Source organism: Crassostrea angulata, chromosome 4 (assembly GCF_025612915.1).
Source record: "Crassostrea angulata isolate pt1a10 chromosome 4, ASM2561291v2, whole genome shotgun sequence".
NCBI classification, from domain to species: domain Eukaryota; kingdom Metazoa; phylum Mollusca; class Bivalvia; order Ostreida; family Ostreidae; genus Magallana; species Magallana angulata.
This window is the reverse complement of record NC_069114.1, coordinates 18454957-18470713: the sequence shown is the minus strand read 5'-3', so window position 1 is coordinate 18470713 and position 15757 is coordinate 18454957. Positions and strand designations below refer to the sequence as shown.

Genomic DNA, 15757 nt, shown 5'->3' with positions numbered 1-15757 from the left:
GCAGAGCCCGGCTAAAAATAAAATACATGAATTAAAAATTATTTTTAAAAAATGAACGGCGTTATATTCTTTAGAAATCTATATGTTTTTATACTACTTACTTGTTTTTATATATAACTGTTAACAATCGAAGTTCATACTGTAAGCTGTTGCATAGTGTATACACATACACTTTAACACTATGTCGTGCATGTATGATGAACCAAACAATTAGCATTGAGTACAACTTTGTAACAGCGGTTAATGCATTATAGTGGAACAGAACCCGAAAGTTTCCTTATGTAAATAGAAAAATCCATTTTGAGTGGTTAGAAACTATCCTTCTGGAATTTTACTCTATATAATAAATTTTGTCGGTATATCTCGACGGGGAAATTCAACCACACCTTGTGGCTGATCGTGACCCTCATTGAAAATAGTTTTCCAAGCTAAACATTAATACAAGTGTGCTTCTTCTCAGGTTAAGGTGGCTTAAAACACAAATATTATTTTGATGGATTTCAAGTTCTTGATATTGCCTGAAATAAATTTTCACAAAATGTCAAACTTATGTCATAACGGACTTGACCCATGTGAATGATTAGACATATACTTGAGGAATGGGTATTTTTGCTCCGTATCAAGTTAAAAGCAATGTACTGAAATTATTTCGAGATCAGGCGCGAATCCAGAATTTTTTTTCCGTTAGAGAGGGAGGGAGTCGAACCTTTTCATGAAATTAAAACTCATTTTCCTTTAAATCGATATGTATTGCAATTTTTCATCTTTGCAAATTCCAGGGAAAGGGGTCCTGGACCCCCCCCCCCTCCTATGGATCCGCGCATGTGAATCATTTTAAAACAGCGGGACATTTTGTTTTCATCTTATAGCTCGAAGCATAAATTACTAACGAATATTTACCCCAATAAAAAAAATCTGACTTTCATTTAGGGATAGTTTACTAGGTTGGCTTTGTCAAACTCTTTTATACGTTTGGATTGTTTTTATTCATTTCTAAATGCGTAGGTAAAGACAACTTTAAAGTCAATAACTCAAAACATAGTATTTATAATTGGGTATGTTGATAAAATTAATGTTTTTTTTCTATAGGAAAACATTACATCATGCTCCTCATTTAACGTCACAGATCAAAGAAGTGTATACTTAATTGATCGCTGAGAGTTGCCGTATAGGATGTGTATTATAACTGACATGAATTTATAAAAGCATTTGGTCGTCATATTAGTTTCTATCGCTCCTCAACTGTCACTGGGGTATATATACCGGCCGGGAAAGTTACGGTTGGTTGCTTTCCGATCGAGGCATTCAGGTTGCACGGACTTCCAAGTGATAGAACTGTACAATGTAATAATATGTTTGTAAAAATGATGAATGGAAACAATCAGTGACAGGAGGAGAACGAAAGAAATAATTAAATATAAAAAATGTTTTATTCTTAGATAGAATTTCCGATGAATTCCCAATATCACACGCAGACAGTGATGTGCTGTCTTACTGCATGTGCATACACATCGAACAAGTGTGTCATACTGAGGGCATAACGCACTACATCTAACACAGTTACGGAAGCGTATTAGTGCCACTTTGTAGTTTTTTTTCTTTAAAATTCCAAGATTAAAGTTGATTTTTCCAACTTTAAAGTTGGAATTTCCAACTTTAATCTTGGAATTTCCAACTTTAATGTTAGAATTTCAAACTTTAAAGTTGATTTTTCCAACTTTAAAGTTGGAATTTCCAACTTTAATCTTGGAATTTCCAACTTTAAAGTTGGAAAAATCAACTTTAAAGTTGATTTTTATTATATTTATATATATAGATAGATAGATATATACTATGATTTTTTGTTCAGTGTAAATTAGACTTTACTCATAAAAAGAATGGGGGAGCTCATTTGCTTTCACGAAGAACTCAATATAATGATACAACAACTCGAATTCACTGGAAATTCCAACATTAAAGTTGGAATTTAAAAAAATAAAAATATATATAGAGTGGCACTAATACGCTTCAATACACAGTAGATAAGTGATAGTAAATTCAAGAATGTATGAACTGCGTAACATGGTGTAGTGGCTTAGGTCAATATTTCAGTAAGATATTTCACTTGTGGAGACAAGCACCAAATTTTGCATGAAGGTTCCTTGAACATTATCGTATCTGCAAATATTACGACAGAAACTACTATAGTTGTAACAAAGGAAAAAATGCAAATCGATGCAAAATGCAAATGCAAAACATGCACCCTTAGGTAGTATCAATTCAATCATCGTAGTAAGTTCGGATACAGATTGGTGTTGTTATTAAGGTGGTTGATTTGAAAGTTGATGAGTTATGGGTGACATTTGGAAAGGGCAAGGATTTGCGATAGATACCAGTTCATGACATCGTTAGATCACTGGGTCCAAGATCAAAGCACTGTCATTCTTTCATGCGTTCACTGACTGGGATACAGAGTTCCACTTGTTGAGACAGGTAAAATGACAGAATGGCAGGCTGAAATGTGTTTGAGAACGTAACAGAGGTACTCAGATTCTTAAGTTCTCCTTGTGACAGTGTGACAGAACATATAATTAATAAACTACAAGAATTTGTAGTCATTATGTACGTTCGGTCTAGCACTTCCGATAGAGTAAATGACACGCGCCTTGGCCTCTTTGCTCGTAAGCAGCTTCCACACAATGGCATCCCTCGATCCCTCAAGAGCTGCTCTTGTAGAGCATATTAAGAGATCTGTATTGCAAGCTAAACATACATTGGGTCAGTTACTATGTAAGTAAAAAAAAACCAGCATCCCCTTCCAGATAGGGTTGGGATAAGATTGCGGTTTATCGGTTTCACACGGGACATCCTTACCATCAACGGCGGCTTCATGTCAAAAACTACTGAAATGTTGATGTAATATTAGTTGTTCTGGGGAATGCAAATGCTTCAAGTCCAAATTATTTGGCACTGCTCTTTGCAGTGCAACTGCTTAGACGATTAGATCATGTACATTCAAAAATGTTTTTAAACGCATACACAGAGTGTTAATATATGGAATAAATATCAAATTATAGCATACAACAAATTCTTCTTCATAATTTCACAGAAAATAAAAACATTACCCAGAAATATTTAAAATATCATGAAAACTTTATGAAAAAAGACGCCATTTTGAAACAAGAGGCGGCCATCTTGAAAATGATCAAAACTTAAATGGCCAACGATAGTTTTTACTCAAGTAATGTTCAAGGAACCTTCATGCAAAATTTGGTGCTTGTCTCCACAAGTGAAATATTTCATCCACTATCCGCTACACTAAACATTGCTATAATCAGTTTCTTTAGAAATTATTCCGTTTTCTGAAGTCTATGCTGTCACTGCAAAATCTGCTTCAGTGTTATTTGAGCATTGTGATATTGTAACAGTAAGACACAGAAGAACGTTCTACAATGATCGAGGATTTTTTGAAATATGTGATTTTGGATTTCAGTCTGTTTTAATGTCGTCTTTCATCCGATATTCCTTACCAGTGCATTGGTCGTCATATTTTGTTTTGTTCAATGCGCGTTTATTCAAATCTTCCCGACCATTGTAACGTTATGGAATGGGTTATGAAATACCTGAATGCGGTGAAGCATGAATGATGCTCTCGGTCTTTTATAGCGGGTGTATAGCTATGAGCAGAACAATAGAAATCGGCAACTAATCGGCAACTGTCAGAGATAAAAGGGGAGAGGTGCGTGGTTATTAATTAATTCATGTCAGCTTTAAGCAAATTGCACCGATATCTTGAATATTATATGATTCAATAGTTTAAACCGCACTTTCAATGTGAGTTCAGACATATTGTTGTTATTCTGTTTCGTCCGTCCGCTGTCACGTTTTTCTTTCTCATACTGCTATGACATTTAATGCTCTTTATTATCTTCTAGAATGATTTGGGGTTTATGTTTTTGGGTCAATTAACGACGGAAAAACAAACAAGAGGCCCATAAGCCACATTGCTCACATGAGCAACAATAATCATGATGAAATCAGGTTTATTGAGTCATATAATATTCCTAACCGAATTCATATAGATAATACTGTCAATCAACATGGGCACATATTAATTAATTTTTTTTAATGAAGCAAATTTTTGTGTATTGAATAGCAGATTTCCAGATGATAACTTTACATGTATTTTAAGAAAAAGTGAATATGTTCTTGATTATATTCGTGCACCTATTGATGTGTTTAAAACGATAACAAAATTTAATGTGGCAACATGCATACCATTGTAAAAGAATTCAAACTACATAAATTTATCAGTGAAAAATCAACACTCCCGGATCATTCCGCTATCACTTGCGATTTAAACATCAGTGATTCTGACACAAAGAGAAGTGAACATCGCAAAAACTGTTTTCAACTTCATAGCATCCCGTTCGATTTAATGGCAATCGAATTAAGAAATTCTGCATTGATAGCGACAGTAGAATTGATAGAAAACAGTCGGAAATCTCCGGAATGCATTGACGAAATTTACGAAAAATTGTGCGACATAATCTCTAATGAGACTCTGCTTTGATTGCAGTCGAATATAAAAACAAAACAATAACCGTTAAAAAACAACAAACTCTACTGGACTGGCTAATTAACGGAATTATGGGAAAGCACGAGGGAAACTGAAAATAAATTCTTACGATATAACAGTGGAAGGAAAGTCAAATTTGCTTTACGAGGGGAATTCATCAAAGCATGAGATACAGTTGATAAATCTTTTAGACGTACTGAAAGCGCCCATAAAAGATCAGTTGCTATTGATATTAAAAACATGAGCTCTAGATATCCCAACAATTTTTGGAACAAATAACAAAACCTTGGACCCAGGAAACAACACAGTATACCGATGAAGGTATTGGACAACGAACGGTGACGAACACTTGAACAAACATCTTACACCTGAAACAAAATAGTATCTGGACCTTAGAATCTAGACCCTGTATTCTATTTTAAATCATGTTTAGCTGTTAAATACCAAAATCAAGATCAAACATATATCTCAAATTCAAAAATCAGACGGAAAACCTCCTCGTTGCTCGCAATGAGATCGTGTCTAGTTTTCTTTTCTTTTTCATGCATAATGTGTTAAAAGTGCCATATAGACCTAGCAGGCCGGGTGTTAAATCTATGCTTACTGTTGTTGATAAATTACTTGGAAATGTATACACATGTCACTATAAATAAATTACTTACATACTTACACCCACTAATTATCTGGAAAATGCAGTTGACTAAAGATATACAAAGACTTTGAATTTGGTTCAATTTGTCCGTCTGTCCGTCCGTAGACTTTCAACATTTTCAACATCTTTCAAAGAATAACTTGGGCAATTTAAACCAAACTTAGCACAAATCGTTTCAGATAAAGGGGATTCAAAGTTGTGAAAATAAAGGTCCACGCCCTTTTACAAGGGGAGATGATTAGAAATTAATGAAAAAATTTGAGAAAATTTCAAAAATTTTCTTCTCAAGAACCATTAAGCTAGAATAACTGAAACTTTTGTGGAAGTATCCTCAGGTAGTGTGCCGAAGTGTAGATTTAACGTTGCAAAAAGCATGATCCCCGGGGGTAGGGAGGGGCCACAATGGGGGATTGAATTTTTACAAAGGAATATGTAGAGTAATTCTTTAAAAATCTTCTTCTCAAAAACTGATCAGCAAGAAAAGCTGAAACTTGTGTGGAAGTATCCTCAGGTAGTGTAGATTTAAAGTTGTGAAAATCATGACCCCCGGAGGTAGGGAGGGGTCACATTGGGGGGGTCGAAGCTTTAAAAAGGAATATATAGAGTAAATTTTTAACAATCTTCTTTTCAGAAACTAATCAGCCAGGAAAGCTGTAACTTGTGTGGAAGCATTCTCAGGTAGTGTAGATTTAAAGTTGTGAAAATCATGACCCCCGGGGGTAGGGTGGGGCCACAATGGGGGGGGGTCGATGTTCACATAGAAATATATAGAGTAAATCTTTAACAATATTCTTCTCAGAAACTAATCAGCCAGGAAAGCTGAAACGTGTGTGGTATCATCTTCAGGTGACCATTGGGGTCAGGTTGGGGCCACAATGGGGGATTGAAGTTTTACAAAAGAATATGTATTAGTAAATCTTTAAAAATATTCTTCTGAAAAACTAATCAGCAAGGAAAGCTGAAACTTGTGTGGAAGCACCCTCAGGTAATGTAGATTTAAATTTGTAAAAATCATGACCCCCTAGGGGTAGGGTAGGACCTCAAAGGGGGTCGAAGTTTTACAAAGGAATATATAGAGTAAATCTTTAGAAATCTTCTTTTCAGAAACTAATCAGCCAGGAAAGCTGAAACTTGTGTGGTAGCATCCTCATGTAGTGTAGATTTAACGTTGTGAGAATCATGACCCCCAGGGGTAGGTTGGGGCCACAATAGGGGTCAAAGTTGTACATAGTAATATATATAGAGTAAATCTTTAAAACTCTTCTTCTCAAAAACTAATCAGCCAGGATAATTCTCAAATAGTGTAGATTCAAAGTTGTGAAAATCATGAACCCTGGGGTAGGGTGGGGCCACATTGAGGGGGTTGGGTGTTAAAGTTTTACACAGTAATATATAGAGTTAATCTTAAAAATATTCTTCTCAGAAAATAATCAGCCAGATGATTCTTTATAATTGTTAACAATTGTTAACAGGACAATTCTTTGGCCTCACAAGAAGGTTCAGAGTTTGATGTAGCTTTTTATCCCATATACATGTATAAACAATTCTTAGGGATCTTTTTGAGAACTGCAATACTCAACATGTGATATGAATATAAAATCATCTTGTTAGAAAAAGGACTAATGATTATAAACATAAGAATATCCAGGGGGGAAATGGATTTCATTTATACAGGATTTACATGTATTATTGCACATTGTCCTGATAGTTTGTATTATGAATCCATTAAGCTGATTTTATTATACCTATTGTTCCTCAGGTGAGCGATGTGGCCCATGGGCCTCTTGTTAGATTTCATTATGTCGAACATTGCGCCACTTTTGAACAGAATAATTTCAAATTCATATCAAATAATGAACATTACAGTTCTCAAGAAGATCTTTCATAATTATCTTTAGACCTACTTTTTACCCCTGGTGGAGCTCAAAAATTGTACAGGTTCAAAGCAATTGAGAATCTACATTATGTCAGGATGCTCACATTTTAGTAAAACCAGGCAATGTAACATTTAAGTTTACAAGAAGAATTTGCTTTACATGCAAAATTGCACCTTCACTCAATGTGGCACGATCTACAACCGGGGGTCATGATTTGAACAAACTTGAGTCGATCATACCTGAGGATCCTTCAACACGAGTTACAGCTTTTCTAGCCAATTTGCTTTTTTCCTTTATATATTCCTATGTAAGAATTCAACCCCACAACCCATTGGGACCCCAACCTACCCCCCTGGGATCAGGATTTGAACAAACTTTAATCTATTCTACCTGTGGATGCTACCACACAAGTTACAGATTTTCTAGCCAATTTGCTTTTGATAACAAATTTTAAAAGATTTTTCTCTATATATTCCTTTGTAAAACTTTCACCCCCATTGTGGCCAAACCCTACCCCTGGGGGTCATACTTTCACAATTTTAAATCTACACTACCTGAGAATGCTTTTAAACAATTTTCAGGCTTCCTGGCTTAATGGTTTTTTAGAAGAAGATTTTTGAAAATTTCTCAAAAATTTTCAATAATTTTAATCATCTCTTATTGAAATAAGCGTGGGCCTTAATTTTTGATACTTTGAATCCCATTTGTCTATGGGTGATTTGTGTCAAGTTTGGTTGAAATTGGCTCAGTATTTCTTGAGACGATGTTAAAAATGGGAAAAGTTTACGGACAGACAGACGGACGACAGACAAAATGTGATCAGAAAAACTTACTTGAGCTTTCAGCTCAGCTGAGCTAAAAAAATGGATCCTATATGTTTTAAAACTGATACCAACACTTTAAAGTAATATCAGAAATGTTGTTTTATACTGTTCCATCCGCCTGTCTGTCGGTCTGTTACGTTTTTTCGTTCAAATACTGCTCTAACATTTTATGCAAGAGATCCATCATCTGCTAAACAATGATTTTGATTGTTATGTTGATTTGTAATAAGGTTTTGGTTTCTATTATTCGTATTACTTTGCTTACTCTGTAATTAAATAATATTCACGTTTAGGGATTTATTAGTCATATACCTGATCAATAGTTCAACCTTGGAATAATCAATCTCCAAAACAATACTATACGTATTTGTCACATAATTTGTTTTGCGCAGTTTGCCTCTAGAACCAAAACATTTTAATATTAACATCTACGAATGTTTTTCAACCTATTTTCTAATACATGTGTTTTATTCTTTAATCAGTCCCAAGTTATTGCTTCCATCACTTCTTAATAATTTTGAATAAAAATACACATATCTGTAAAAGAAATACAATCAAATTCACAGGATCAAAAACAGATTTCTTATGGAGATTAGAAATGATACATATTAAGTTGTGGTTTATGTGAATTGTGTTTATGTAAGTACCATGGATGATCTGTTTAGTCAGTTTAATTTTTTTTGTTCATGGCATCTATTTAAAAATAGGACAAGACACCCGTAAAGATCAAGGTATTATTAAACACTTTTCATGTTGTTTAAATTGAGTTCAAATTTGTTTTTCTTTTGGTGATTTAGTTAAATATTTTTAATTTATTAAAAACAAGACTTAACTTTAGTTTTTGTGTTTTGCTTTCATACCTTGGTTTATCTTATCCTTGTGTTTTCCGAGTAAAGGTCCAATCTCATCCTCTTCGTGCAATTCTACACCATGTCTTCTTTGACGGACTGTAATTAAAGAAAATAAATTGATGTATTATTTTCATAAAACGGTATGGGCGTCATCGCAGGACAGATAAGGCAACACATCGTTTTGATATGCTAATGAAGGGATAATGAGTTATGACGTCATAATATACGCCCCGCCTCTGTATTACCATATATAGAACATATACCGAAAACAGCAGTTTAAGCATAAAATACGGCTGATTTAATACTTCATAAGCAAAATATAACTACGAATCACTTATGTGTGTTTTTATAAGTTTACAACAATCAGAATATACGAAGAATTTCCATAACGCATCTCTCGTATGGGTGTGAATCTGCGTCCCAAAAGCGCTCGTCAGACGATGTAAACACGTGTAGCTGGTATTCCCGATGATGGCGATCTTTTGATGATTTATCAGGTGTGTAGAATAGATATACAGTGTATTTGTAATATACCAGATAGCTCAATAACTATTTTATTGTGATTTTATACTGTTGATGCATTTCTGATCGACTTAATGTGTTGTTTCGTTGAAAACATGAGGAGAGACTGCATTGTTTACATTTAGGCCTATACAATGTACATTGTACATGTAGCTTTATTGCCAGTCCGTTAAATTGTTGATCATTTTCACCAATCGACACGAATCCGTTCATAGTACTTGTACTGACAATATTTAGCTTTACACAGCTGTTTGTTTTTCTTTCAATTTGTAAGTAAACAATACAAAGACTGTGTGAAAACAGCTGATTTGATTTTCTGAAAATCAGTACAGTGCAGGCTAAAAGATGCTGATTTCATTTTCTGGAAATTGATGAACAGCTGATCAATAACACCTTTCTACTGTGTTCAAAATTCTTCCATAACAGTTCATTTATATTTTTTACACATTCATCCAGTTGATATATTAAGATGTTTATGCACATTAATTCTTAATTATTACTAGTTTGTTTTTAGAACTTAGTATATTAATTACCATAACACTGTTTGAAATCTTGTCACCTGGGTTCATACTTATGATGCTGTACTATTGATAATAAAAAAACCCAAATAATAATAAACAAATGACTGCATGTCTCCATCTGATTTTCTCTAAATGAGGAATTTACATTCATGGTCATATATGGTATTGTTTGTGTAGAATGTGCATATGTAACTTTCAAATAAAATTTGAAGTGTTGGTCATTTTATCCATCCATGCATAATATATGTAGACCTTTCACAAAAATGTTCAAATTACTGTTGACATGTCCTTATGCATGTAAATTAAATTGTATGACTTCTCATAATTATATTTTGTTATTTGCAGAGTAATTTGAAAAGTGTCATACTGATTTGAAAAAAAAGGCTGGAAAAAAAATGTAAGTAAATAACATACATGTATAAGTTCAATAATTTATCATTGAAATAATGACCAATCTGATTATTCTATGAGACAATTCAATTAGAAAAAGTATTTTCAAGTACGAATGGTTTCATTTAATGTTTTAAAATGATTGATATAAACCTATGTTATTTATAAATCTACAATTTTGAATATTGCTCATCAACAAATCAACAATACATGGTATGTTTTAATTCACACTGACTGCACCAGCATTATATAATATCAATCAATCAAATCAGTTGTGTCTGACAGAGAGAGAGAGAGAGAGAGAGAGAGAGATGCATTTTTAAGGTCAGGCCGGGTAAAATAAAGGGGTGCAATTAAACTAATATCATGCACATATCAGGGGTGAGGATGCGAATAATTTCAAATCGATCAAACTGAAAAGCTGTATTTGAATTTGTGCAAAATTAAATGCACATCTAAACATAATGAAATGTTCATTATGATAAATAAATTCCATTGACTATCAAATTGTAGAAAATCCTCCATTTCAGTCTTTCAGCCATTTTGATAACAAGTTAAACTTACTGAAATATATATAATTTTCATTTTAGGTGGTACCTGCTTTGTCTTGAGATTTACATAAATGATGTTCTTATTGGTGATCATTTACCCGCACCCTTATCCTGGTGTCACATACAAGATGAAATGATGGAAAGAAAAACCTGAACTTTAGGAACAGGAAGACTGTGTTTTTGAAGAGAGAAGAGGACCAGAACTAAGAAGTCATACAATAAACACATTGACATCATAAAAAGAAATTGCAATTTTGAGTTTGCATGCATATGTCAGGTTTAAATGTTGTCACAGAATTTTTTTCAGAAAGCCCTTTATCTTCTTGAATTAATAAAACAAATGAACCAAATATAATTGTTTCTATTTATATAATTTTGTTTGAGAAGTGGAAAGGGGATGGTATGTAAATGGGCGGGAGAGAGAGTCTCTCACATAGGAGGATTCAGACTTATTTAAATTCAATATATTGATGTGAACCAAAAATGGCTTTTGATCGCCTTGTTGCAGGATTTACACACTCTCTTTCCTTTCTCGGTAATGAGAAATGAGCGTTTAGAATTTATTTTGTGAATGAATAGATATGCTAACCCTCCCCCTCTCCTTAATCTTAATCATTCTGCATGTGTTGAATTAAAATAAAAGTCAATTTTAATGAGTGTTTAAATTCGAAATTACAAGTGTAGCATGTGTAATTAATACAAAGGTGAAAACTGTTGATTGCTTATGGGGGATGGGAAAAGGCCTCATACATGGGCAGATCTACATGTATAGTCCCCGTGGCAAATTCTAATTTAATTCACAATTTACATAGTAAAACACCATGGTACCTGGCCCCTGGCAAACAGAATAAAGTTACCCCTTTGAACCCCCTCCCCAGAATAATATTAAAAGACCCAAGCAGTGCTATAGAATATGCAGTCATTGGGCAAAGGCTGCACATAAATAATGAAAAAATACTCCATATCTTATTTTTTAATATATGAGAACAATTTAGTTAGTATATTAATAGCAGGGGCTTCATTTGTCTCTGTTGACATCTAATCCCTCAAATAATTGTGTACAATTGGCTCTTATATATTTTTCTCCCATTACTAAAAAAATATTAAGAAACCAATAACTCCGCGAATGCGGTTAACCAAGAGAACTGATACACAACGGTTTTTTGTTTACATCCATGATACAACAGAGGAAATGCGGACGATTCATCGTAACCATCTTGTCTCTTTTAAAATAATTAAAACAGAAGCACTATGTTTAAATAACCATTTACATAATGTACTGTTGAAACATATCTTAAAATTGATTCGGATTATGTGATAAAATGACATCGCGCCTATATCAAAAGAGTTATCGCTCAAAGAGTTACCTCCCCTTTTGGGATCACTTGTGCGTTTGAAATGTGTATTGATTTGAGAGGACTTCTAGATTGAGAAATTAAATGCAAAAGTTCAAGTGCAAGACGGCTATAGATATTATTAAACATGGTATGATTTTCTTCCCTTTTACGAGTTCTTTATAAAAACTGATGATCATTTGTTGAGAGATGAAGGTTTACTTTGTAATTTTAATGAAAATATACAAAAATGCACTATTTTAGGAACAAGTAGCCAGTTTTTAAAGAAAACATAACTAGTAAACTTTACAACTGAATGAGCATTGATTTCTATGATGTATGGATAATTTTGAATATGTTGCCATATTACTTAATACTCTTAAATTTCTTTGCCTTGCCCTTGAACTTTTTGTCTCATTTTAGCATTGACGATTTTTGTCTAAAAGAAGCCCACGTGACCCTAGAAAGTCACGTGACCGACAAATTTAGACATGGTCAAGTAAAGGAGACCCATATCTTTACAATAACACCCAAAATAGTTTAGAACTATTCATTATGCAGAAATGAATAGACAAAAGCAAAACGACCTCCTTTTACTGCTGTTTAAAAGCAAAATGTTGCCTTAACTGTCCTGCGATTTGATGTAAATTATATATCACCCAAAAATTGGATAACAGATATTGTATATTGTGTAGTTTTAAAAATGGTACCAACTGTGCGGTTACACAGCTTATTTTGTGTGTTTATCTGTTTTTGTCCGTGTTGTGAAATTTGTGTATGTTCCGTTTATATCCGTGTGTTGTGATTTGTGGAACTCAGTGTGTCTCGTGCGGTGGAAAACAACGAAGAAACATCAGTCAATCTTTTCCATGTTTTAGACCACAATGGAGTAAGTTAATAACTTTAATAGGCTTAATAATAATGAAAATTCATAATTGTATATTCTGATTATTTTTGACTATTTTTATTATCTTTAAAAGATAACATTTGATGTCATTGTCATATGTGCTTATGTTCGTCTTTGTTTTGTTGTAGTTGTTACCACTGTCTATCATCTAAATAAAACTATAAAAACAAGAGGCCCATGGGGCCACATCGCTCACCTGAGCAACAATGGGCGTTCAAAAGATATAGTGCCATATGGTCCCTCGGTAGAATAACAAAAAATAAATATTGTAAAGTATTCGAATTTTACACTTATTTTTGCATACACGTAATCTTTGACATTGTACCTTCATGAAATACTAATTTTTACCAGAATAAGAAAATCCTACGCAAGATATAAAACTAAACATTTGGTAGGGGTACACTGTTTAGTTGTTAACTTCCAATTCCTGCCCCCCCCCCCCACTTTGTAAAGCGATCAAAATATATGAGAGTAAATAGGTACATTTTTTTCACCAACTACTTACTAGTTATTGTATTTTTTAAAAAAATATAATAGTTATTGTTTTTTTATTTCAAAAATCCTCAATTCCTCTAATTAAAAACATTCAAAAATTTAATTTGTCTTCTCCATTATAATTAAATGACTGTTATTCACCTCGCGTACAAATCAGGATAATTTTCTTCTGTGATATTTTCTTAGGAATAGCAATAATTACTTTATCCCCGCAACAGAAATGTATCAGAACTATGGAAACTGTTTTAAAGATGTCGTTTTTATTTACTCGTGTCTGAAAAACTATCAAAATTGATGTAGTTTCACATTATTTATTGTATAAAGAGGGGGCCCCAGAGAGTATACATATACAGAATATAATTCTTTTATTTTGTTTGTACAAGTATTTAACATACTCTAATTCATATAGAATTTCTAATGTTCAACCAAAATTTCAGCATAAATCGTAGAATTATAAGCAAGTTACAGAGCTCACAGTTCGCCTAGGTTTGAGTCATATTTTGTTCACATGAGTTTATTACATTCAGCTTAAGATTTTTAACTTGGTATTTCCTATTCAGCATTTAAAATGGAAAAAAAGAATGACCTAAGATTTTCAATTCTTTTATTCACTCAAGACCAGTTCACTGGTATTTGAGGTTCAAAATCAGTTTATACAAATGTACACAAACACAGTCAAGGATCACATCTACAGTAGGGGTAATAATGACGAAAAAAGGTTAAGTTTACAATACTATAAGTTGTTAAAGTTGGTTTCTGGAAGAACAGACTTTGAAAATGTTCTTAAAAAATATTGACAAATTTTTTACTTTTTTAATCTTTAGTTTTTAAGATCTGTGAACAAACATAGAATTGTGAGCAAATATCTGTATCTTGCTTATAATTCGAAGCTTACACTCAAATATGGTTAGTAAATAGAAATTGTAAACAATTAAACACAAGAAACATGCACTATAACAAATAAAGAACACAATTTATTTTTTCGAAATGAGTCATACATGTCTATATACATGTTTATATATCTACATATTTCCATCAGCGGTATCAAACTCTATTTAAACTGAATAAACTCGAGAAAATGCCCAGCATCTTAACAAAATCTATTGCGTTAATCTTCCATTACGCAAAAGATAATGCCGAATTACCGATAGAATGAATTGTATTTCAGTACTTTTTTGATACATCAGATTTTGCTTAATTTGCGCAGGTAAACAGTTAACTGTTTGAGTTACCGAAGTCTCTGTTTTATTTGATACGTAAAAATCACGAAATACAGACGATAGTTCCCAGGTTACAAAGCATAAATAATGAAAACGAAACGAAAATCAAAACAAGAGGCCAATTGGCCTTAACGGTCACCTGAGTAGCATATATCCAATACACAAACTTGTCATGGAGTCTCATATATGCATCTAATTAATTAGGTTTCATACTGGAGTAGAAAAATTTTAAATTTGTAATGACAACCACATTTAATTCAAAAAGAACTGTGAAACCTATAATTTTGGTGAAAAACTAAAAGATCTGGTTTACAAAATAATGAATTCAGTTTTCCTTTCAGGTGTGTGGGAGTAAAGAAGATAATTTTTTAACGTTATATGCATTAACATCTATACATCCATTTTGGCCCTGCCCTAGAGTCAAAACCCATACCCCAGGGGACATGAAAATTAAAATTTCAGTAGAGGACTTCCTGGTAAACATAATTATTAGTCGTTTTTTTTTATACAGATGTGTGAGAATAAAGAAGAAGATTTTTAAACATTATATGCATTAACACTTTATTGCCATATTGCCCCCCTCCCCCCCCCCCCTCATGTCCTGAACCCTTGACCCAGGAGCCATGAATTTCACAATTTAGGTAAAGGAGATTGTGGATATCATAACCATGTATTCAGTTTTTTGCCCACATGTGTGGGAGTAGAGAAGAAGATTTTTTAAGATTTAAATCAGTTTTACTATATGGCCATATTGGCCCCACCCCAGAGCATGAACACCTAACAAAGGGGTCATGAATTTCATAATTTTAGTAGAGAGCCTCATGGACATCATAATCATGCATTTAGTTTTTAACAAATATATATGGTAGTAGAGAAGAAGATTTTCTAAGATTTAATACATTTTTACTATTTGGCCATATTGGCCCCACCCTAGAGCTTGAATCCCTGACCCAGGGGTCATGAATTTCACAATTTAGGAAGAGGGCTTCATGGACATCATAATCATGCATTTAGTTTTTAACAAATATATATGGTAGTAGAGAAGAAGATTTTCA

General features: G+C 33.3%; 1 protein-coding gene and 1 long non-coding RNA gene across 2 annotated transcripts in view; one reads left to right on the top strand and one right to left on the bottom strand.

Annotated features, from left to right (window-relative positions):
* Window positions 1-15757, bottom strand: part of LOC128179821 (uncharacterized) — a 32568-nt gene that overhangs the window by 9323 nt on the left and 7488 nt on the right. The window contains 1 exon segment of the mRNA XM_052847452.1: window positions 8772-8858. Within this exon segment, the coding sequence (XP_052703412.1) occupies window positions 8772-8858 (87 nt within the window).
* On the top strand, window positions 8922-11397 carry LOC128179836 (uncharacterized). The gene is made up of 3 exons (XR_008243145.1): window positions 8922-9259; window positions 10151-10202; window positions 10786-11397. It is a non-coding gene; the product is annotated as an uncharacterized LOC128179836 (long non-coding RNA).